The sequence below is a fragment of the Danio aesculapii genome, chromosome 1 (assembly GCF_903798145.1).
Source record: "Danio aesculapii chromosome 1, fDanAes4.1, whole genome shotgun sequence".
Taxonomy (NCBI): domain Eukaryota; kingdom Metazoa; phylum Chordata; class Actinopteri; order Cypriniformes; family Danionidae; genus Danio; species Danio aesculapii.
In genome coordinates, this window is record NC_079435.1 from 16,583,622 (window position 1) to 16,610,773 (window position 27,152).

The 27,152-nt window shown below is 36.0% G+C and overlaps 1 protein-coding gene across 1 annotated transcript; it reads right to left on the bottom strand.

Moving 5' to 3' along the window:
• unc93b1 (unc-93 homolog B1, TLR signaling regulator) lies at positions 1 to 26,199 on the bottom strand. The gene is made up of 13 exons (XM_056456740.1): positions 25,990 to 26,199; positions 25,589 to 25,756; positions 21,904 to 22,045; positions 20,196 to 20,349; positions 19,773 to 19,934; positions 16,872 to 17,001; positions 16,551 to 16,644; positions 13,227 to 13,351; positions 11,310 to 11,492; positions 9,598 to 9,871; positions 8,515 to 8,633; positions 5,172 to 5,294; positions 1 to 1,805 (listed from the first exon to the last, which is right to left on the bottom strand). The coding sequence occupies exons 2-13, from the start codon at positions 25,706 to 25,708 to the stop codon at positions 1,560 to 1,562; spliced, it is 1,872 nt and encodes a 623-aa protein (XP_056312715.1). The 5' UTR covers positions 25,709 to 25,756; positions 25,990 to 26,199; the 3' UTR covers positions 1 to 1,559.
• Between the last annotated feature and the right edge of the window lie 953 nt (positions 26,200 to 27,152).

Genomic DNA, 27,152 nt, shown 5'->3' on the forward strand with positions numbered 1-27,152 from the left:
TTATATATTTTTTTCATTAGATTTACAAATGTGTACATATTTGTGATTAAAATAGTTGGAAAAAAATATGTAAGCGGCCTTTTTTGCAATATTTTGAAATATGTTACAATTAATATACAGTTGAGGTCAATATGATTTGCCCTCCTCTGAATTTGTTTTTCTTCTTCAAATATTTCCCAAATGATATTAAACAGAGCAAGGAATTTTTCACAATATTTCCTATATTATTTAAGCTTTATAATATATTCAATACATATTACCCTCTTTAACAATATTAAATGTAGGCTACTTGCTGAATCAACATGTGTTTAGTTCTAAAGTTCAATTTCAAACGATTTATTTTATTTCCAAGATCTGAGGTGAACTATCTACTGCTGCTTTCAGTTTAGCAATAAATCTCAAGTAAAATGGCATTCAAACTCACATTATTAGCATTTAGCACTGAATAAATCACATGAGGTGTACCTGAGGTGATTATCACCATAGTTTTCTGTTGTTCAGCTGTGAGAAACAGAAGCCGTTTCTAATATATTAATTAAAGGTGTTGGTACGAACAAAAACTCCTTTTAATATGGAAAATGTTCTTTCTATCGGGTGCCGTTGCTTTTATTTAGAACACGGTTTAACTTACTCGCTCCTGTCCTCAATCTGGCAACCTGCGCTTGCGTTTGTTTTGATCCAGGAGTGCAATACCTAGTTCAACCACTGGGTGTCAAACGTACTCCACCTTAAAGTAATTTATTATTTCGATAGTCTACAGAACAAACCATCCTTATACAATGAGTTGCCTAATTACCTTGCCCAATCAACCTAATTAAGGATTTAAATTGCACTTTAAGCTGAATACTACTATCTTAAAAAAAACCTCTAGTCAAATATTATGTACTGTCATCATGGCAAAGAAATCAGTTTTTAAAACTATTATGTTTAGAAATGTGTTGAAAAATTCTTCTTAACGTTAAACAGAAATGAAGGGAAAACATATTCAGGAGTGCTAATAATTCTGACTTCAACTGTATATATTTTATACGTAAACTACAAATATGAATTTATGTCATCAGATTTCTGTATGGGATTATATATGAAAATAAAATCTAACACTTTCTAATGGAGAGACATTTAGTTCTTCATTTACGAGGAAAACGACTATAAAGAATATAAAACACACACACACACACACACTGAAAGGTATTGGAATGAAATATACAACTTGAGTTCATCACGTTAACCATGTTCGAAAACAGAGAATATCTATTTCTATGGCAACAAACCACCTGAACTTATCCACCGTTTCCTCCTTTCACTTCCCCTTTCAATGAAACGAAAATGGCTCGTGTCACTTCCACTTTTTTTTTGGTATGTTTGTTTAACTGTACACTACTTTCTGACCTTAACGTTTTTCATCAGCGACCCTCACTTTTCCTTTCTAAAGAAAAAACAGATTTAATGAAAAAAAAAGTGAGGAAACGTTTCCCTTAGCATAGCTTCTCTTTCAATCTTGCTATTCAGAATTTTACAGCACAGACTCATCTTTCACCTCTTCTTTTTTCAGTTTTTGTTCAGTGTCGGACGTAGTCGTCTCTCTCTCCGGCCTGCTCGTAGGCAGTGTTGTCGTGTTTCCTCCTGCGGTCTCGAACCCGCTTCCTCTCTGGTCCCGGTGATCCCTGGGAATCGGCGTCTGTATTTCTGTCCTCCTCCACGAACATCCTCTCGTCCTCCTCTTTATCGTCATCATCATCTGCATCACTCAGGTCTGTGTCGGATTCATCGGAATTTTCTTCCTCGAGGTATCGATAACCTTTGACCTTTGAGGAGAAGTTTATTGGAATTATAACAGATTTGGAATTACAGTGGGGGAAATAAGTATTGAACACGTCATGTATTTTCCTGCAAATAATATTTCTAAAGGAGCTGTTGACATGGAATTGAACCAGATTTTGGTAAAACCCAAACAATACAAACATCAAAATAAAACTAAACTAAAAATCTGTGAATGTGTGTAATAATGTGTGAGTGTGTAATAACAATGAAATGACACAAGAAGAAAGTACTGAACTACTGAAACGTATTTAACACTTTATATAAAGACTTATTTGGTGATGGCAGCTTCAAGATGACTCTTATATGGAGAATGAAGTCACATGAATTGCTCCAGTTTTTCACAGACATAGTGTAAAAATCTTGATGATTGTGAGGGTCTCGTCTATCAAATCTGAGCTTTACTTTGTATTTTCTATTGGATTCAGGTCAGGTGATTGGCTGGGCCATTCTACAGCTTGATTTTCGTTCTCTGAAACCATTTGAGAGTTTCCTTGACTGTGTTTTGGATTATTGTCTTGATGAAATGTCCACTCTGGTTTCATCTTCATCATCCTGCTAATGTAGATGTGGACTGAAGAAGCTAATATTCATTTACATTGACGAAGGGCAGAGAGCTGAAGAACTACTGAGAGATTTTAGCTGCTGTCTGAGCTTTCACTGCCTTTCTACACCTCCCTTTCTTCATGTGTTCAATACTTTTTCCCTGCGTCATTTCATTTTATCATGCATAACTTAATTAGTAAACTAATTAGATTGGTTTTCTTTGCATATGTGTATTTCTTTGGTTGTTGCCAAAATCTGGGAAAATTTCAAGTCAACAAAACCTTTAGAAATATGTTTTCTGAGAAAAATGGTGACGTGTTGAATACTTATTTTTCCCGCTATATGACATGACAAAAGTAGTGATCCATCCACCTGGAGCAGTAGTTATGCTACTAAAATTGCAGTTTAGATTTTTTTTTAGATTAATGACATCCATTAAAAGTTTGTTTTGACTCAATATACTGTACGTGTGGTTGTTTGTGTCATATATAATTATGTCTAAGTGATACACACACATACATAACTACACTCAAAAAATGACTGTTGTTGCTTATTCAAGCCAGGCAACTTGATGAGCTGAACAACACAATTCTTACGTTTATTTGAGCGACAACTGTTTTATGTTCAATCCACTTCAATTTGTAAAAATTAATAAGCAATTTTTTTATTTAGCCATTTGTGTTGGGGCAACATGTAGGAATTGTGTGGAACTTAGCATTTTTTACAGTGTATAAAAACAATTTTGTTATATGTGTGGTTTACTTATAAACTAATTCTGAGAGGATCATGTGCTTATGATTGATCACAGCTGGTCCCGCATCAGCTCCGCATAATTAACCAGATAACCAGAGTTTTCCACTTCAGTCATCTTCGTCTTGAAGAATCCCCCCCTTCCCCCCTTTGATTCTCCGCTTCTTCCAATAGGGCGCCATGGTGGCCAAGTGGTTAGCACTGTCGCCTCAGCGTTTCTGTGCTGAGTTTGCACGTTCTCCCCATTCTCGCATGGATTTTCCCCGGGTTCCCTGGTTTCCTCCCACCGTCCAAAGACATACACCATAAGTAAATTGACTAATCCAAAGTTGCATCTTAAGACAACTCTTAGCCAGATATATCTAGCTATTCCTAACATGTTCACTAGCAGGGAAGTTCTCGAGACCTACCTATTCAAACGAGAGGAAGCCCCAGGCTTGAGGATATTCTGAGCTCAGGGCTCTCTTCCGGGACAGCATGCCAAACGCTTTATTATCAATCATCAGCTAAGTGTGAACTCTTGAAAGATATTTTAATGGAAATATACTTTGTGTCATATACCTATATAGTTTATATTGAAATATAAATAAGCATTTCCTCAAATATATGCATGCATGTGTGTATTTATACACATAGTTAATATACACATATTCTGTCCAAAAAATCTTTTCCCAGCACTCATTTTTGCATGACAGAATTATTGCAAATGCTTCAGCAAAAATACAACTGATGGACCATGTTTATTTGTAATATTAGAATGTATTTTTGTCAGATCACAAGCTTGCAATGGTAAATACAATTCATTTACAATTGTTTTTACCATTGCTAACTTGTAATCCGGAATGGCACGGGGGCTGAGTGGTTAGCACTGTCGCATCTCAGCTAGAACATTGCTTGTTTAAGTCCTGGCTGGGCCAGTTGGCGTTTCTGTGTGGAGTTTGCATGTTCTCCCCGTGTTCAGCTGTTTTCCTCCGGGTGCTTCGGTTTCCCCCACAGTCCAAAGACGTGCTATAGGTGAATTGGATGAACTAAATTGGCCGTAGTGTATGAGTGTGTGTGAATGTGAGCGTGTATGGGTATTTCCCATTACTGGGTTGCAGTTGGAAAGGCATTTGAGGCAGTTGAAAACATATGTTAGAATAGTTGGTGGTTCATTCCGCTGTGGCGACCCCTTATAAATGAACTTGTGATTTGAAAAAATTACATTTAATTTATAAATAATCAAAAATATTTTAAGCTTGTCCCTTTTTTGACCACTTGTTTGTCCAGATTGTAGTCGATAAAGCATTTGATCGGATTGCATTGGAACAGTTCGCTGACTGACTGCAAACATAATTATAACATGACATAAGAACACACACCATAACAAGACATTACACATGCAATCCAATTCATAGCTGGCATCCTTTTCATCTGCTTGTTTTCTGGCTTTCTCGTAAACTGTGTAGGCTAGTCAGTGGTACTCAAAAGAACATAAAAGTAATGTCCAGCATGACGAAATAAGAGGAAAGAGTCTTGACGAAATTGAACACAAGTGGTCAAAAGAGAAAAAAAAGCTTGTGTCTCGACTGACCACTTGTAATGTACTGTATACAGGGCCTTAGTCAGTACATTTGTTTGATTTTACAGATTGAGAATGAGCCAATGGTCACAGCAGAATAAACTGCCAGCTATTCCAGCATATGTTTTACGCAGCAGATGCCTTCCAGCCGCAACCCAACACTTGGAAACACCCATTCACTCTTGCATTCACACACATACACTACGGCCAATTCAGTTTATTGAATTCACCTATAGCGCATGTCTTTGAACTGTGAGGGAAACTGGAGTACTCGGAGGAAACCCACGTGAACACAGGGGGAACATGCAAACTCCACACAGAAATGCTAACTGACCCAGCCGGGGCTCGAACCAGCAACCTTCTTGCTGTGAGGCAATCGTGCTACCCAGTACACCACCATGACGCACTACTCCCCACAAAAACGGCCATTATTATGATAGTTTCTTATAAATGTGTAAAGCTCCTATTAGAAGGAAGACCTTAATAGCTGAATTACCTTGTGTCGAGGACGGGGGATTCGTGGCAACCTGAAGGGAATTTTCTTGGCCAGACGTCGCTCCATCTGCACGTAACAGAGAGACGCCACTAGGAGAGTCAACAATAACAGCCCCAGCTTAGCCTTAGAAGGAAGAGAGCACAGAGAAACACTCATTTACCATACTGTGATCCTGTGGAAAACACATCTCGGCGTATTAAAGTCACGTTTACCATTGCATTGTGAAATTATGAAGTTATTTTGACCATGAGAAGTTTTCATGTGAAAGCAAAAATGTCAGTTTGAGGGTGATTTGAAAGTGACTGCACTATTTACAATGGATTTTTCTGCCTGCAAATATTTAACCGTTGTTTGCTGTTGGGGATGTTTTCATCCAGGGACGTCGCTAGATCCAATTTACTGGGGCACCTGGCCCAGTAAAAATCGCCAGTGCCCCAGTAAATGCTTTGAGATATGATTTACTATATAAGCAAAGTGTATATTAAGACTGGTAATCCTGGAATAAAGACATTATTATCTATGTGCAACCGAACCAACGCTGGTGAAAGCAATATGTTAAATCAAAAAGCAAACTGACGAAATCTCTGCATGTGCGTAGAGAACCATACCCGCGCTCCTCACACACCGCTCCTGCTGGACACTGACGCGATGCTCTTCTCACGGTGCGACTGTGCAAGTCCCGGTTGTTAACATGCACGCGGAAAAAAGTACCTGCTGCTCACGAGCCACTCATGCGTTGTAAAACCTGTGTAACAGCCTTTTATGCAGAGGCGACGGCACGAAGTGAGTTTTGCAAGTCGACAAAACTAAAGTTTTTAATAATAGGGTGATCTTACAAAGCATGCCTCCTGATAGATGTATGAAGTAAACAGGAGGGATGATAGCAGTCTTAAAGCGGCCACTTCTATTTACCCTCTTCTGCAACATGAGTCGGGGAGAAGACTTAATACACCTAATTCTCTGCCATGTGTCCAAGTCTAAGACAACAGCTAATTCTATAAAACATAATTTTTTGTATTCTATAAAATTGTCTATAGAATTTCATTCAAATGAAATTATTATTAATCCAAAAGATTTCTTAAATGATCTGAGCATCACTCCAGTTGTGTCTTTATGTTGTTTTCCAGTTACGTTTAGGACTAATTTCTGTTATTTATTTAGAATAATAACAATAATACTGTTATTATTTATAATAAAAAAATTTGGTTTTATATATATATATATATATATATATATATATATATATATATATATATATATATATATATATATTTATATATATATATTTTTTTTTTTTTTTGAGGGTGTGGAGGGGGCGTGCCCCAGTAGAGCTTTATGTCTTGCAACGCCCCTGTTTTCATCCACTCTGACATATCATCAGTCAGCCATATTGAAGGCACAGAACATAAACAATTGCATTGAAGTGAATGAAACTAGCATATATTCACTATAAAAAACTCTGGGTTCCACACAATCCCTTCATCTCGTCTGAACATAAATTAAGTTACTTAACGGTTCTTACAATTTCAAGATGATTGAACAAAAAGAATTAAGTTGGCTCCAAAAAAATTGTGTTAATTCAGCTGATTTTAAATAAGTAGCCTGAACAAGCAGCAAAAAGTGTTTGTTTTTGAGTGTATTACTGCTGATCAAAATGATTAACTATTGTCAGGTTTTGGGCTGTACCAATCAGTAGGACTGGAAAAAAAAACATTTAGAGTATTATATAGACTGCCAAAACAAAAAAAGGGGAAAGGGTGTTTGGGATTGGTCAAACAGGACAAAAATATTGACAAACATTGTCATTTCCAGTCCAGTAGATGAAATATTATGCTAATATCAAACTATATAAAACTATAAATACAATGTACTTAATGTGTTCAAAATGTATTGCAGAACAATGCTGGAGCTGGGATATGGATCAGGTTTAGTGGTATGGATAGGTTTAAGGGTGGGTTAAGGTGTAAGGGATGGTCAACAATGTAATTACAAATGCACTTAATTACATGCAGATATTTTATCAAACATAAGTGCAATGTAAAAACATGCATTTACACAATAAGTACATTGTAACAAATTATTAATTTCACTTTTAGTACACATTAGTTAAGGCCTCTTAATATAAAGTGGGACCTATTTCATTTATATGGCCCAAATACAACCAGGATCGCTAAAGCGATGGCATTAAATTGGAACTATTTAAGTCTAAGTCAGCTTTATTGTCAATTCAACCACATGTACAGGACATATAGAGAATCGATATTACGTTACTCTCAGACCTTAGGTGCCTAACATATAATATTAATACAAAAAGTAGAGTTTTATGAAAGAATTGACAATAAATACAATTATACATAAATGTAATATAAAAATATACATAAAGTGTAGTCTAAAGTTTAAAAAATAAATAAATAAATTTGTAAACAAAACAATACACTGACATTAAGGGCATATGGCGATGAGTGCAAACCAGAGTTGTGCAGATATAGAACAGTATATAGTGCAAAAATTAATTGATCAATTGGTTCATGTGTATAATTTTGTTTTTGTATGGCATTCTGTCACTGAAGAATCTAACTAAGGATCTGAGAATCCTTGTAGCAAACTTATGTGTGTGTTGTTTCAAGACAGCATCCATTCATTTGTGTTGTGTTTTATTTTCATTTGTATTTATTCATTTATTCTTCATTAAATTAATTTAGTTAATCATATGATCATTAGTCATTAATATAATTATCATTATATCATTTAGTTCATGATTTGATTATTATTGATTATTATTTGTCATTTTATTACGTTGTTATGTTTTATTAATATTTTCATATAATTATTGCTTCATTATTATTTCCATTTTTCCATATTGTCATAATCCTGTGTTGATTCAAGCGATACTTGTTTTCATGAGTAAGAGATAAGAGAATTTCTCCATATTAAGGTCTGTATTGTCTCCGGACAATGTTGTGAAGCAGTAATTTTCCATTGCTGTAACTTGTGGTATAATATTACCACCAATAATGCACACTCAGTTTATTCTTCAATTAACTCTGCTCTTTCTTTATCATCATTACTTCGTCTCCTGCTTCAGCTCTTCTCTGGCTTTCTCAGTCTACTCCTATATTGATAAAAGACTGTTAATTCAGTTGAATACTGGTTAACAGGTTTGGGTATTGGAAACTGCTGGCTTGTTGTTCAGATACCTGGAGAAACTGATATTTCCTGTCAGGATCTGGCGTCCAGGGCCAGATGTTATTTATCTGGCATGGATATTGTGATTTAACATTTGTGTGTGATCTAACATTCACAGTAAATGCAATAATATGCATTGTGGAAAAGAATGTTTTACCCGCATAGGTAATGCAGACCAGAGGTAGACGATGAAGATGGCAATGGCCTGCCACCAATGATAGATGGTGTAAACAAAGTCCAGTCGCTCCTTGTCCTCATACAGCATCCCCAGCAGAGCTGCACACAACAATGTTATTTTATTTATCATCACTCATGAACGTACACTACCTGACAAAAGTCTTGTCACCTATCCAAGTTTTAGGAACAACAAATCATATTTTGACTTCTAGTTGATCATTTGGTATCAGACGTGGCTTATATGAAAGACAAAGGACTCTAGATTACGCTTACTTTACCAAAATAAAATATGATCAGGTCACTTTGCTTAGACAAAAGTCTTGTCACTTAACAGAAATAATGTACAGTATAGAATATAAAGTCATGGTGCAGTGGAAAAAGAATTAATATTGTTTATGACTCCCATGAGTTTGGAGCTTGGAAGACTGCATCCATACATCTCTGCAATGACTCAAATCACTTATTAATAAAGTCATCTGGAATTGCAAAGAGTCTCAGAGTTCATCAAGATTCTTTGGCATCATCTTCAATGCCTCCTCCATTGTACCCCAGACATGCTCAATAATGTTCATATCTGGTAACTGGGCTGGCCATTACTGGAGCACCTTGACCTTCTTTGCTTGCGGGAACTTTGATGTGGAGGCTGAAGTATGAGAAGACTCGCTATCCTGCTGAGGAATTTGCCCTCTCCTGTGGTTTGTAATGTAATGGGCAGCACAAATGTCTTGATACCTCAGGCTGTTGATGTTGCCATTCACTCTGCAGATCTCTCGCACACCCGCATGCTGAATGTAACTCCAAACCATGATTTTTTTCTTCACCAAACTTGACTAATTTCTGTGAGAATCTCAAGTCCATGTGGGTTCCAGTAGGTCTACTGCAGTATTTGTGATGATTGGGATGCAGATCAACAGATGATTCATCTGAAAAATCTACCCTCTGCCACTTTTTCAAATGATCAGCTAGAAGTCAAGTTATTATTTGTTGCTCTTACGACTGGGATCGGCTACTAGACTTTTGTCAGGTAGTGTACACTTAATGTATAAATGGCGTATGTACTCACTGCTCAGTCCGGTTTTGTTAAGGGCAGTGCCCAGGCCCCAAAGTGCAGAGACCACCAGCAGATAAGGAAGACGTGTGATGTCCCGAGGAGTGGGCGACCAGCACATAAGAGCTATGATCAACACGAAGTGCACAAACGCTCCTGCTAGGAGAATAACGGGCCTGGGCAATCGCAACAATGCCATAGCAAGAGCCGAACAGAAGGAGGATGACAAACCGTACACCATAACCAACAGCCACAGATTCTCCATGCCCACTGCACACACTCCATATGACTGAGAAACACAGTGGATAAAAAAGGAGACAATCTGTGAGTGACTGTGCGGTTACTTTAATAGATTAATTAACCTGAATGCCAAAAATGGGAAATTCTGTCATCATTTATTGGCAAACCTGTATGACGGTTTCATTCTCAGAGCACAAACTGAGATATTCTAAATGAGGTTTCTGTCTGAAATGTAGAATATTCAATAAAAGGTCATGAAGGCATATTAAAACACTTTTATAATAACTGATGAGTTTAACCTTTGCTACCTTCGGCTGTTATAAACTACCAAAAAATTAATTCATTATAAAGGTGTAAAAATAAAAAAATGACACTTTATGAAAAAAAAAATGATTTAAAAAGCCGAGCATTTTTATTACTAGCCTTTCTAGTAAATGATTAAAAAACATATTTCATGTTTTACGATTTTATAATTTTTGATGAATCATTTATTACAGTGTCAAAAACAGCACAGAAAAGAGTCAATTAGTACTTTTATTAATGTATATTATGATGCTTTTTTGCTGAAATATCAATAACGTGACCAAAAAAAGAACAGTTTAAATAAAAAAACAGCTAGTTTGTTTGTGTGTCTGCTGCTAAAACATATCACACTGGTTCTTCTTGAATCTCAAACACAAGCTCCCATGCTAACCATTTGTGATCTACTCTATTTTTGAGTTTTTAAATTAAATTGGGTCATCATTTAAAGGGGCCATTAACTGAGAAACTGTAAATCCTTTGATTTTTGGACATATAGGAGCTCATGATACTATAAAAACATCCTGCAAGTTTTAGAACTCAACATTTTGTGGTTCCTCTAAAATCAGCTTAAATTGAAGGTAGTCTGACAAAACAACAGGTTCTGGAATGTTCAACTTTATGATGTATTAGGTTGGATAAGCCCCGCCTCCACAGAATATCAACCCTCCACTACTTCACCTTCTGTTTAGCTTTGTTATTATGAAAAACTGTCAGCCAATCACAACAGTGGGTGTTTACTTCTGAGTCTACAGTTGGCCACGCCCATTCAAACAGCACATTCTGATAATGAGGGTCAAAAACAGCACGGAAAATAGTCAATTGCTTCTATATTATGATGTTTTTGTGCTAAAATATTAATAACATGACCCCAAAGAACATTTTAAAATTAAAAACTCTTTAAAGCTCCACATCTCTCAGGTTAAACCTCTCACTTCAAATTTATTAGCTTTGGTTATCTGCACATACAATAGAGGAACAGAAACCTCTTAAAATAACATGTGTTTTAAAGCTTATACACAGTGTTAAGTGCTTGGCGCTACACAAGGGTCAGTAAATGATGACAGATTTTTCATATTCAGATGAACTATTTTGCAAAATGCCAAACTTAAATGAAAAAATCCTGAGAGCTGGCATTGTGGTGTTGGGATTGTACCTGTGTACATTTAGTGTATTTTCTCTCTTACCAGTGTGAGTCCCTGGATGGCGAAGAGCACTTCAAAGCCGGAGTAGATGAAGAACGGGCAGAGCAGGCGGATGCGGTAATCTCGTAAGTGCTTGAAGGGCAGCTGGAAGATGTTCCCCCAGCCGATGCTGCGCAGGTCAATTTCCTCTGTGGGCCGATATGCAGCTCCACACAGCAGCAAGAACTATTAGGGGAACATTGATAGCACGCTCTTAAAAAGAGAAGTTCTCCTAAAAAATGAAAACCCTTTTTAGCATGTAGCACGAAAGGTGAAATTACGAGTACGTAACAGCACTCATGCACTATATTTAAATTCCCAATATAGATAAAAATATAAGTAGTGGATATCCGAGGTGTGAAACTGACCAGTGTGTGCTTTCATAGCCTTCAATGAAAATAATCTTTACTAACAAACTGTCACTCATATCATGTCAACCAATAGTAAACAACAATGATCCAACAATATTTTTTGTACACATGCATCACAATATGTAAGAAAATAGTATCGCATTAACATTTTTCATTCAAAACAAAGCATAATTAACATTACGTGTGACACGATGATCTGTTGCTACAGGTATTAAATTGAGGCAGTGTTATTAGTTTTTCCCATCACATAAATCTACTTTACGTATTTGATTATAGTGCATAATATATATTATATTTATAATATAATATAATATAATATAATATAATATAATATAATATAATATAATATAATATAATATAATATAATATAATTGGTGCATAAATAATACAGTTGCATCATTTATTTCATTTGCTCCGCATTGCTCAAAAGCTGATAAATGATCAAGTGCTCCACTGACCAAACTAAATAATAATAATAATAATAATAATAATAATAATAATAATAATAATAATAATAATAATAAATTGTTTAATTGTGAAGCCTTGACAATAAAATATCTATATAATGTAATATATATATAATCTATAATAATCTATATACAATTGTAGTCGGAATTATTAGCCCCCCTGAATTATTAGCCCCCCTGTTCATTTTATTCCCCAATTTCTGTTTAATGAAGAGAAGATTTTTTTTTATATAGTTTTAATAACTCATTTCTAATAACTGATTTATTTTATCTTTGCCATGATGACAGTAAATAATATTTTACTAGATATTTTTCAGAACACTTCTATACAGCTTAAAGAGACATTTAAAGGCTTAACTATGTTAATTAGGTTAACTAGGCAGGGTAAATAAAGTCAGTCGTTTATGTTAATATGTTCTTATTACAATTATAAATGCCCTGTAATATTAACAACACATTTGGAGTGTTACTTAAAGGGATAGTTCACCCAAAAATGAAACCCTTCCCGCTATTTACTCACCCTCAAGTGGTTCCATTGAACACAAATGAAGATATTTTGAAGAATGTAGAAACCTGTACCCATTGACTTCATTCATTTTCCTTCGCTTTAGACCGTTTATTTATCAGGGGACTTAATTCAACTTATCCAGGATATGTTTTAGGCAGCGGATGCCTTCCAGCCACAACCTAGGACTGGGAAACCCATTGGCTTCTGTAGTTAAAAATTAAAATTACTACAGAAGTCAATGGTTACAGGTTTCCAATATTTTCCAAAATAACTTCGATATGTTCAGGGCATGTTAAGAACAAGAAGGGTACAGATTTGGAAGCTTGAGGCTTGAGGCTAATTATTTTATCTCTTTGCAAAACATTTCGTTTGAACATCATCCCTTGAGTTACTAAACTAAAAAGCGTAGTCCTGAACCACCTTAGGCTCATCAATGGTCTACGTGAAGAGACTATAAAGAAATGCTCCACTCTCTTTCACTCATTGATTAGTGCTATAGTTGTGGGTATTTAAGGTGATGTGAAGGATAAATACGTCAGCAAAGCAACGACGATGGTTATGATGAAGGTCTTACGATGAGCATGGCCAGAAACGCTGCTCCCATGAGCGCACTCTCCACCTCGATAAGCAGCAGAGAGCGAGGCAGACTCTTCAAAACTGTCTTATTGAAATTCTCAATCACTCCTTTGCCGTCGGCTCCTGAGAAAGAGAGAGAGGAAACAGAGCAGGAGTTATCTAACCAGACTGCATCCGATTTAAATTTAGGTCACTTTAGGTCTGGAAGCAAAAACTTTTTGATCCAAACTGCGTCTTTCACATGTTTGTCACTCTACAATATGGCAAGTGGGTGACTTTTTTCCACATTAAACAGCGCTGCTGGTGATGTGGCGTGATTGACTGGCTATTTTCAAAGTCAAATAGTGGTTTAAATAAAAACTGTGATCGTCATGGCTGCGGAGAGAGCCAGACACAGCAGAAGAGCGAGGAGCAGATGTGCTGACGCTCTGCGTTGCAGAAAGTCAGAAGTGTGAAGTTTCTAATTGCCAAATGACGGATTTTTTCTTTCCCCCACACAAGAGAAAGGAATTCAAATATTCTTGACACTTTTCATTTGATTTTGGGAGATATGTTTTTTTTTTTTTAACACATGGAGCTATTTTGCATTCAGGATGGTTTTGATGAGCTTTTCTTTGGTGTTAATTGGGGTTGGATATCTATTCAGCATAGTAAATCCATAAAGTTCGCTGCTCCACTGTACTTTAAAAATAAGGCTTTTAAATAAACATGAACTGGAAGGTGCTGCAGATTTTTATGTCATTATGATGACGCATTCCCAAATGAAATGGAATATTGAGTAGGGGCGGGTTTTATTTTTGGGCTCCTCCTCTCGTCTTTCACACCAAAGTCCCTTTAAGGAAAGTCATTTCACTTGGCGGTCATCTTTAAAACGCCTCTCTGGCATTCTGTCTGAATGGGGAAACATCAAATTCTACAAAACTGTTTGTCAAGCATAGGATTACATTACAAAATTGGAATCACCAATAAAATTAAACATCAACCGTCTCAAAAGTTTCATTTCTAAACGTTCGAATCAAACAAAATCTGCATTTTTTCAGGTTGCCCAAGCTAATGCATATACGCACTCGAAATGACGAGATCACGGCACCAACCTCATTTATGGCCATGTTCCACATTATCATTGTCTGGATAATACTTTGTCAGATCGTGCTGGCCTTCTGAAGTAATTCACAACTTGGTCTAAATGGCAAATCTCCTCCAGAAATGACAGCTACTTTTTGTTTACAAGTTTGTGGGTGTTTGAGTAGTTGCTGTCATGTGATGTGTGTTTGATAGGATGGACTGTACCTCGCGTTTGATTCATACATACTTTAAAATCAAAAAAACTAGTTGCTTCATTTAAAAGTACCGAATTCAAGCTTTATGTGGATATATTTGTATATTTTGTCTGTAAAGTAAGTATTCGCTGATATTCTAGTGCATTTGTTATCCACAAAAACTGTCATAAAAGCACATGTCTGGTCTGAGCTTTTCCCCTGGAGAAACGGCAGTCTATATCGATTGATGATTGGCTCCTGTACTAGTAAGTGGGGTTTTATTCGCCATATTGACCGTTACACTTTTGCCCATTCAAAAATATTCGAGTGACTTGCGTATTGCGTCTTGTATTACGTCTTGCGTATTCTATAGTCTTTGTTCACACACAGCAAAGGGGTGCGGCTAAGCATATTTCACATAAGCAATTAAACTGACATCATCCGAAAAAAACTGCCATAATAACCCTTAGTAAATGTGCACCATGATCTTACATTAAAGTCATATAGTGATTTTAAGTTTTTTGGTGTACAAAATTGTTCTTGGAGCTTCGTTTGATTACAATTGAATCACCACATGGAATGTTTTGACAATGTTTTTGCTTCCTTTTCTGGAATTTGTTTGGGTGAACTAGCCGTTTAAGACTAACGATGTCCACTAGCAAAATAAATACTGTACATTTTAATTTTATGCTGACTTTAAAGCTTAAATTTTAATTCTGTTCTACATGTCGAGCCTAAAAAGTAAAAACTCAAAAGCATAAATTCACAGAGAAAGTATATGTAAACATTATATTGAAACATCTGTTTATTTTTTCCAAAACTACTAACCACAGAGTAATAAGATCAGAAAAATATCAATCTGTAAACATATTTTATATTTTAAAATAAACAGTATGGATGTGACCAAAAAAGTATGCCAGTTTACAGTATAAAACATACTTTGTAGAAATTCTGTGTATTAAACTGCACAACCCAAAAGAAATAATGCTAATCAACAGGATAACAGTTGGCTCACTATAAAACAAAGATTTTATTTTTTTTATCAGATTTTTGCATTTATGAGGAAAAAAGCTTCGTTATGGATGTGACTAGAAGATCGGAGCAGTACTATAAAATACAGGTCTGCACAAAAAAATCAGAAGGGCTTCACTATTTTGGTGAAAACTCAATTTTTTTCATGGCAAGGCTGACATTTGCATGGAATTGCTGAAATATTTGTCAACAAAAGCAAACTTGGAGAGAATGTGGTGATCATTTAGGGAACCACTCTCATATCTTTTGGTCTTGCCCAAAACTGCAGCAGCTTTGGGATGATATTTATAAGGTACTCGGAGATATATTCTGTATTGATATTCCCTTTTATCCAACCGTGGCAGTCCTAGGTATGGTAAGTTAAAAAAATAAATAAATGCAAACTTCAAGTTTTTTAATCAAAATGTGAATTTTGAATTACAATATGGTATAATTTATGGCACACTGTATTTAATTATTTTAGAAGAATCACATGACATTATTACAATGTTTATGATATTGTGATCAAGTAAATACACCCTTGAAAATATGAACTGCAAATTATTTTTGACAAACTTTTGAATGTTAGTAATAAAATATTACTTTGATATTGTGTTATTTTTAATGCAGTTGCATTCACAAGTTTAAAAGAGTACCAGAAGTGTCAACTATTCTTCCTGGTGTCACTGCATTCAGGTAATATACTTGGTTGTCTATTGTTTTTCTAGGTTTGTTTGTATGTCTTATTGATCTCTTACGATATATATACCTATATATACCTTGTGTTTACCATTGTAGTTTCATAGATATTTTTATAGTTGTTTAAACTTCTAGAAATACCCCAAAAACTCTTTTCCCTTTTTAAAAAAAAGTCTCTCCAGTGAAACTGCAGCGCTTCAGTTTTGAAAGTGTTTTTATAAAGTTTGCCTGTTTGCTAGCTTTACAAGAAACACATGAGCACTAATAATACTGTAAGTAATATAATATTTGATGATAATATCAGCATGTGAAGCTAAAAAGAGAACAAGATAAAGAAAAAGAGGGTATTTTACCACACTGTGAGACTTTGAAGAGAGTATGTCTGTAATCATTCAAATAGTTATTGAGGAACAGCACCGTGGGGAACTCAGCAAACACGAAACTCAGCTGCAGAGAAAGACACACACAGAGAGAGAGAAAGCTATTAATAGCAGCATATTAATGTAAAAAACCCACATATGCAGCCGGCATCTGACACGTACACACACACACACAGCTGTGAATGCATATAAATACTTTGATTCTGATGGCAAACAGAACAACACAACTAATCAAGGGTTAACTATTAGTGGATTTTCATGGCTTCAATTCACACATCGCTCATCTTTACTCACATGGAAAATGATGTAGAAGACAGACTGGAAGATGATGATGTAGGAATGGAAAGCTCCTTTGGGAGGTTTTTTCTGCTCCTGGACAGTTTCATCCTTGTAGTTCACAAACTCGTAGTACTGCTGGGCCATTCTGACATAGAGGAGCAAGCGAGCGCTTGGGTCGTTAGTTAGTGAATCTGACTGGAAGCGTTTAAATGAGCTTGTTGTCACACTGAGACAATCTAAACACGTTAAAAAAATTCTTACTCATATTCTTTGTGTTGTTACTAATCCAAATATCTAAATTCTAAAAATCAAGAAGCATTTTCAAGACAAACAAAAAAGGCTTGTTTTAAAAAATAATATGCCAAAATTAAATGAGTTTTTCTTAAAACAAAATATCGGAACTAAATCTTAATAAATCCTATGCAACATTTTAGATGTATTTACAGCCACATCGTTGCTCGATTTAAATCATCCCTGTTGAATAAAAGAATTTCTGTCATCACAACTCTCTGATAGATTTTTAGTATGGTAATGAATATCTATATAGCAATATTGATGTGTTTGGTCTTGGTGTTGTAAATCTCCTATGCTGATTTTATTATTGTTTCAAAGCAAGTACAAAGACTTGCTACTGCCAGAACATTCACAGACATGCTGTATGAGAACATAACAAACTATTGCTGAAAACATAACATTTATGAACATTCATAGCAGATCTAAACACAGGTGGACCTGGGGTGGAGGAGGGTCTTTATAAACCCCCTGCAGATTTCTATCGCAAACAACACTGTGGTATTTAAATGTTAACAAGCAAGCTGATTTGCTCGTTAAGTCAACAGCAACCAATCATCTGCGCCATTTGGTTGGATATTTCAGCCTGCATGGCACACTATAGGGATATTCTGATACTCTTTTTCCCTTCCGTGAGCTCAGGGTATCTGCAATACCGAGTATTTTTATTAACAGACATTTTATTATCAGACATTCAACAGTAATAATATTTACCAAAACAAGTTCAGCCTGGTACATTTCTGATATGATCTAATCTAATTCAGGCTAAACAAAAAAGGAAAAAAAACAAGGTATCGAGGTGCAAACATTTAGGCTATTCAATTGTGACTTGGATTAACTGTATAAAATCAGAGCAAAAAAAACACATAAAAATACAATGTGAATAATATAGAAAAATAACCTCTTTGAAATGTACAATTTAAAAACTTTTTAAACTAAAATAGTGCATCGCCCTCTTCTTTTTAGCTGCTCTTACAGTCATTGTTGTGGCAACACAGCACAACTTCCTGTGTTTGCATTCTGAGCAGCAAAGACAAACTAGTGGGCATATGTCTCAGTTAAAATGATGGTATCGGATCGGTTTATGGTTTCAAATACTCGCCGATACTGCAAAAATTCTGATATCCATATCGGCGAGCTTTTCCAAAACTAGTATTGGTATCGTAACAACCCTATGGCACACCCAATAGACTTCCATCATGACAAAACATTGTATTAATACAAAAAAAACTACCGATGCCAGAATTTTCGCAGTATCAGCGAGTATTTCCAATACTAGTATCGAAACAACCCTATGGCACATCCAACAGACTCCATGACAGAACATTGTAATAGTAAAAACAAAAACCTTTATCAATGCCAGAATTTTTGCAGCATCTGCGAGTATTTTCGATACTAGTATCGGTATCGGAACAACCCTTTGGCATACTCAATAGACTTCCATCATAACAGAACATTGTATTAGTTAAAAAAAAAAAAACTCTACCAATGCCAGAATTTTTGCAGTACTGCAGAGTATTTCTGATACTTGTATTGTATTGGAACAACCCTATGGCACACCCAATAGACTTTCATAATAACAGAATATTGTACTAGTACAAAAAACTCTACCGAGGCCAGAATGTTTGCAGTATCGCAGAGTATTTCGGATACTAGTATCAGTATTGAAACAAAGCTATGGCACACCCAATAGACTTCTATCATGACAGAACATTGTATTAGTAAAAAAAAACTCTACTGATGCCAGAATTTTTGCAGTATCGGCGAGCATTTCCGATACCAGTATCGGTATCGGAACAAGCCTATAGTACACCCAATAGACTTCCATCATGACAGAACATTGTATTAGTAAAAACGAAAAATTAATTTACCGATGCCAGAATTTTTGCAGTATCAGCGAGTATTTCTGATACTAGTATCGGAACAACCCTATGGCACACCCAATAGACTTCCATCATGACAGAACATTGTATTAGTAAAAAAAAACTCTACTGATGCCAGAATTTTTGCAGTATCGGCGAGCATTTCCGATACCAGTCTCGGTATCGGAACAAGCCTATGGTACACCCAATAGACTTCCAGCATGACAGAACATTGTATTAGTAAAAAAAAACTTTTACCGATGCCAGAGTTTTTGCAGCCTCTGCGAGTATTTTCGATACTAGTATCGGAACAACCCTATGGCACACCCAATAGACTTCCATCATGACAGAACATTGTATTAGTAAACAAAACTGTCTCGATGTCAGAATGTTTGCAGTATCGGTAAGTATTTCCGATACTAGTATCGGAACAATCCTATGGCACACCCAATATACTTCCATCATGACAGAACATTGTAGTAATACAAAAAAACCTCTACCAAATCATAGAAAAACTCTACCAATGCCAGAATTTTTGCAGTATTGGCGAGTATTTCTGATACTAGCATCTGTGTTGGTACAACCCTGTGGCACAGCCAACAGACTTCAATCATTACAGAACGTTATATTAGTAAATAAAACTCTACCAATGCCAGAATTTTTGCAGTATCAGAGAGTATATTGGCACACCCAATAGACTTCCATCATGGCAGAACATTGTATTATAAAAAAAACCTCTACCAGCTGATATTGAGCCCCTCACCTAGTAATGTAGTTTCCCATTGATGCCCACAGTGGAACGATGACGACACCGATGGCCACCGCTGACGGCACAAGGGTGTAATATCGCTCCCAGTAATTGGTTGAAACAAACAGAGCATAGATGCCTGACGCCAGAAACATCATCCATTTAGTGCCCAGAAACCTGAAGAAGAAATTGAGAAACATTTTTTAATTAGAAAAAGCAAGGAGGAACGAGTGGGCAAACTGGACCGCAGTTATCATTATCAAGTCGTTTCTGGTTTACAGAAAGGCTGTGAAAAGACCTTTGATGCCCATTACCGCTCAAGCATTAGATGAGAAAGTGCTGCTAATAACTGTGGCGGTGGGTGACGAACAAACCAAACAACTAAATGAGCAAAGTGATATAACGTAAGCATAAATACATAAATGGTCTGGTTTCTACCTAATGAGCACCGGTGTGTAGAGCAGGCCGACGATAGGTGTAACGTTGATCCCCATTAGCATTTTATTGTCGATGTCCTCCAGCCCCAAGGTGCCGTACTTGACCTCCCGGTACGTTTCATCATAGTGTAGAATTAACTGCATCTGTAACAAACCTGCAGGACAATAAAAGATTCAGAAACACTTTCACAAAAACGTCTTTTGTTTTTGGCATGCGATGAGATGTCCTAGATTCATCAGCTGTTCCTCAGATTCACAGTCTCTGACCAAATGAGACATCTTTGTGAGTCTGTGTGTACCTGTGTGTGTGTGTGTGAGAGAGAGAGATAAGTGTCTGTATGTATGTTTCTGTATGTATATGTGTATTGGTGTGTATGTGAGTGTTTTTGTGCATGTGTGCGTGTGTTTGTGTATGTATTTTGTATGTGTGCAAGTTTGTGTATGTATTTGCATGTGTTTCTGTATGGATATGTGTGTGTGTTCGTGTAAGTATGTGCATGTCTGTGTGTGTGTTTGTGTATGCATGTGTATCTATATGTGTATGTGTTTGTTTGTGTATGCATATGTGTGTGTCTATCTACTGTATGTGTGAGTTTGTGTATGTATGTGTATGCGTGCGTGCGTGCGTATGTATATGTGTGCGTGTTCATGTATGTATGTGTATGCGTGTGTGTTTATGTGTATGTCTTTGAGTATCTATGTGTGTTTGTGTAAATGTGTGTGTGTGTTTGTGTATCTGTGTGTATGTTTGTGCATATGTGTGTATATGTGTTTGTCGATCTACTGTATGTGTGAGTTTGTGTATGAATGTTTATGCGTGTGTGTTTGTATATGTATTTTGTATACGTGTGCATGTTTGTGTATGCATATGTGTGTGTATTTGTGTATGTCTTTGTATATCTAAATGTGTATGTGTGTGTATGTGTGTGCGTGCTTGTGTATGTATGTGTTTGTGTATGTATATATGTGTGTGTGTATGTGCGTCTTCGTTTATGTATACGTGTATGTATGTGTTTGTGTATGTATATGTGTATGTATGTATGTGTATGTATGTGTGCATGTTTGTGAATATATATATATATATATATATATATATATATATATATATATATATATATATATATATATATATATATGTGTGTGTGTGTGTGTGTACGTGTATGTATATGTATGCATGTGTGTGGGTGAGTGTTTGAGCATGTATATGTACTATGCATGTGGGTGTATACATGTGTGCGTTTGTGTATGTATATGTGTGTGTATGTGTGTGTGTTTGCGTATATGTATATGTGTGTCTAAGTGTGTGTGAGTGTATGTATATGTGTGTGTTTGTGTATGAGTGTGGGTGTGTATGTGTGCGTGTGTATGCATGTGGGTGTGTATGTATAAGTGTATGTGAGTGTATGCATATGTATGTGTGTATGTATCTGTGTGTTTGCATGTCAATGAAGTTGCTAAAAATGCCCAGAGGAGTGCAGAGTGAGTGTAGTTCACCATCCGTCATCTTCATTGGCAGCGTGCGGGAGCAGACAGCGCATAATGAACTCACACTGATACAACGGCATGACATAAGAAGAGTCCTACTCAATGTCGTATTTACAGTAGGATCTTTTTATAAAGCTGCGCGCAGACTTTGAGGAGTATGAAGTCATCTGGCCTGAATCATATCATGCGCCTGTGGTGTGTGCGTGTGATGCGCAAAGGCTGACCCATGTAGACGCTGTAGATGATCATTCCTCCGCAACTGGCCCCCACCACGTTCTTCACTACACCCAGCCGCTTTCGCCTGTAGTACTTGCGCTCCTCCTCCTCCTCATCGTAGTCTGGATGTGGGCCGAGAAACTCCTCCACCTGCCAGAGGAAGAAAGTTCTGAAAGTCTGAGGCCACCGTAATAACACAAGGTGTACTGTTGTGATAAAAAACGAGTGAAGCTGTGAGCTGAAGTTAATATTTTTGCTGCTAGTTCAAACTTCTTATGTTAAGTAAGCTGAAACAACACAGCTCTTGAATTTTTGGGGGACAACCTTAGTGTTTTACATTCAATCCATTTAAATTTGTAAAAAACTATTAGGTTAACTTAACTGATTTGTGTTGGGACGACATGAAAGAATTGTGTAGACTCAGCATTTTTAGTGTACGAGTTTTTTTTTTTACATATAATTTGAATAATTTTGAATAACTCACACAGAAATTAAGATTTACTCACTTTTATTCAACCTCAATTGATTTCAAACCTTTCAAACCTAAAAAAATAATAATTTGAACACAAAATAAGACGTTTTGAAACATGTTTGAAACCTGTAACCATTGACTTCTGTAGTAGAAAAAAGAAATACTATGGAAGTCAGTGGTTACCTGTTTACATCATTTTTCAAAGTATCTTCTTTTGTGTTCAACAGTAAAAAGAAACTCAAACAGGTCTGTGGACAAGTGAATGATGAGTAAATGATGACAGAGTTTTCAGGTTTTGGTGAACTACAGTCCGGAAAGTGTTCATAGCTCTTCACTTTTTCCAATTTTTTTTTATGTTACAGCCTTTATCCAAAATTGATTAAATTCATTTATTTCCTCAAATTTCTACACACAATACCCCGTGATGAAAATGTGATAAAAGATTTTTTTGAAATTGTTGCTAATTTATTACAAATAAAAAACCTGAAAAAAAATAAATAAATCACATGTACACGCCCGGCATTCACTCCTAAGAGTTCAATTTTAGTCTTATCAGACCAGAGAATTTTGTTTCTTATGGTCTGTGGTCTGAGAGTCCTTCAGACGCTTTTTGGCAAATTCCAGGTGGGGAGTGGCTTCTGTTTGGCCACTCCCAATCAGCCAGAGCCAGAAATCAACTCGGATCGCCGTAAGCACCTTGGTGCAATATGTCAGGGCACTTAACCACTAGGCTATTGCCGCCGCCTTCCTCTGCAGGTTATGGATAAAATATAGTAATTCTAAAAGTTTAAAAAAACAAATTTGATTTTTGGAAATCACCAAGCGACCCCCCTTTCATTGTCTCACGACATCCACCTTGGGAACCACTGGTCTACTGTACACTACTATTCAAATGTTTGGGGTCAGTAAGGTTGTTTTTCCAATAAAAAAAAAAATTGATACTGGAAAAAAACACAAATGTTAAAATACTATGCTATATACTATAATTATATTCTTTTGAGCTTTATAGCCATTGAAGATTTCTAAAATATTATATTTATTATGTATTTTAGTTTACACAAAAACAACTGTGATGATGATGATGATAATGACGATAATAATAAATTGCTTATAAAAATATAATAAAACAAAATAGTTTGTGTGGTAAATTACATATATCTATATGTATACATACATGATCACATTATATAAGAAGCTATTAAAGTATTCTGTAGCATAGTATAGTATAGTATAGTATAGTATAGTATAGTATAGTATAGTATAGTATAGTATAGTATAGTATAGTCTCAGACTCAATTTTATTATCCCGTTTAGGGAAACAAAAATTGCAGCAAGGTGCCACAACACAGGCAAAGTTCTATGTACACATTACCAAATAATTACCACAAAACATACAATAAATCAATTTTTCATGCGTCTCCCTCCTTGCTGGACTCATTTAATGACCCAATGGTCATCATGACAAAAGAATTTCTAATTCTGTTTGTCCTGCATATAAGAACTCTAAAATGACGTCCTGTGCAACAGCTGAAACACAGAGTACAATGGGTGATCCGGGGTGCGTAAGATACCCTGATCTCTCTTTAAGACATCTTTCCTGCGACCTTTAAATGCAACTCAACCTGTTCTTAATTGATTAACGTACAAACCTACAATGCAAAAATATAAAACAGATTCAATAAATTGTTAAAAAAAACAGTGTCGTCATAGAGGTACAAACCCGGAACGATCCAAGTTCCTTCAAAAAAACAGTCTCTGTTAAACTTTTTTAAAGACAGCCTGGGTGTTAGGTTAAAATGTCAACATTTTGTCAATAACCCCTAGATCAGGGATGTCAAACTCAATTCCTGGAGGGCCGCAGCCCTGCACAGTTTAGTTCCAGCCCTGCTTCAACACACTTACCTGTATAGGTTTCAAACAAGACTGAAAGACTTAATTAGTTTGATCAGCTGTGTTTAATTGGGGTTGGAACTAAACTGTGCAGAGCTGCGGGCCTCCAAAAATTGAGTTTGGCATCCCTGCCCTAGATATTTGTGTCAACAATTTCATATTATAGTATAGTATTCAAAGGAACAGTTCTAATGACATGTTTGCTCCAAGCAACATTCAATTAGTGTAATTTACTCACATCTTAAATGTGTCATCTTTCATCTTAAATTTAGATTTAGTTTAATGTCATGCATTGGTGACTCATTAAGCATTTATCTACTTTAAATGTAAATTTAATGATTTATGTTTATCGTTAATTATTACTACCTATTTAGCAAGATAAATTATTATGAAAGCGACACAACTACAATTTCAAGCACGTGATCCAAAATCTAAGCATTTTTCCAACCTTGAAAACACTACATTAAAATTCAATCATGTGCAAGGAGTTCCAGCACTCGTACAAGCTTTAGCTGCAGATATGCTTGTCATATTAATTTAACATTAAGCGTGACATGACTTTCATGGCATACAAAAAAATAAGGCACAAGGCAAAAAGTACCACTCTCTCTGTTTTCACTACATACAGTATAAGGATTTTTTTGAAGCGCAGCCTCATTATTTGTGCTGTATTTTGGTTATTTTGAGTAGAAGTTGACCCATCTGGAAGTGCAACTCATAATTTGAAACGCAGGTGTGGACTAAAAGGTGGACGAGGCTTTCATGTCATCTCTGTGTTTGACTGAAAACTGTGTTCCTGAACAACTGGAGGAGAGGGCATTTTTAGGACAGCATTTCTAGGACCCCTTATTATACAGCCCTAAACCCATTTGTTTATGGCTTTATTTTAACAATTGTACTCAATTGACGAAAACAGATTGAAAAAAAAGTGAGAAATTCTTCAATTAAAAATGTTAAATATTAATCTCGTACAACAACACTAACAAATAATGCACATTTAACATTTTTTTCAGTAATAGCATGTGAATATCACCGGTATTGAACTTCAACAAATTTTATTAAAGTTCTTTGAACATGACTGTTTTAAATGGTCAATTTTTGAAAATTACTAAAGTAAATATTAAGTTAAAGTTAAAAGTACAGTAGGGACTTTCATGGCGCTAAATGTGCCGGGGTATGAATTACAAAGGTGCTTGATTTAAAATTAATGGAGCTTTAAAAAGTCCTTGAATCTGGTGTTTATGAAAGTGTGGGAACCCTGCCTCCCCTAAACCCAACCCATACTTTACTAGACGGATCAGTAACAACGGCTAGAAATGGGTTTGACTAACCTGTCCCTGTATGTTTCCCTCAGGTCCTGGCAGCTGCGGTGCATTCTCTCTTTCAGCAGGGGGCGCGCCGTCGAGCTCCGCCTCGCGGTACACGTTATCGTCAGCGATCAGTGCTGCCATCTCGCGGCCGAGAAAATCCCTGACAACTACAGTACTGCAGGTAGATCACTGTCAATGGGAAAAACGAGTCAAAAATCTAAATAAACATGAGCGAATGCTATAAAAAGGAAATAATAATAAAAAAGGAGTATAAAAAGTGAATGTGGTTGGTTATGTTTACATATATATACGAGAACAACACTTTAACACATTTATAAGTAATGTTTTATATGCCGTGAAGCTTGACGACGGCACGGTGCCCAGTAAACATTAAGCATTAACTAAAAGCAAACACGACTCACCAAGTGGAAAACGATGAACGTCGCTGTACCAACAAAGGCTGCAAAGTCTTTTAAAAGATTAAAAGTTAAAACCAAAGAACTTAAATCGAGCTTCTAGCGAAACGTTGATCTTATACAAAGTCGCGTGTAGCTATTATAAAGAAAACAGAGAAGGAAATGAAAGTTTTCTCACTAGTTCCCCATTTTCTTAAAGGGACAGTGCTTGAAATCCGGGCTATCCACAAATGACCCAATCCGATAGGAAGACAACCTGTTCAGCTTTTCTTGCGCAATGTTTGTGAACAAACTTAAAAATGAAATGCTAACATTGCTATTAACATAACACAGTAACTAGCATCTTTTTCCTACACATGGTTATTTTAACATTAATACACGATGGACCTTGAAATGTGAGTCTTTTAACCAGAAAAAACGAAAACCATATGTTCTTCCAATATGCAAAGCTTTAATTTTTAACATGATGAATCTTCAGTTTACAGTGAGGTCTGTCAAACTCGTCAAAAAACCAACAGGAAATGTTTTGTTGAAATTGAGATGTTAAATATGTGGTGCTTAAAGATGACAAATGACGCATGTCCTCTAAAAGACCCTAGGAAGCTGATATACTTTAAATAACTAAAAATAGATTGATTAACCATCCTGACACCATTTTATAAATCACATTCAGAGTATAATTTCAAAACATTGCTTTAAATAATCAGAAAATGACAAAATGTTATCTGCTTACCCATGTTCTATCAATTCTAGACAGCCTAATCCAGTACAAAGTATTACTCAGACTTCACCATTCTAAATTCAAAGCTCAGTAAATTCTATCCCTCGGTTTCCCCCACATGTGACAAGTGTTAAGCTGCTGAGCACATCTTTTTTGGTCCTGTGTTCAAATTCAGATTTTTTTGGATAGAAATATTTCAGCTTCTTGCTAAGGTTTACGGTTGTGTTTTACTCCCTGACTCAATGATAGCAATTTTTGGCTGGTCAGATTTTCTGGAGACTCTCAACTGAAATGTACGATTACCTGTTCAGTATGGCATGATCATAGCTAAAAAAATAAAATTATCCTTGGTTTCTGGAAGAAAAATGTTAGGCCTTTTCTCTGACTGGCTTCTTGAACTCGCCTTCACTTTGCATTTGGAAAGAATCAGATATACAACTTCTGGAAT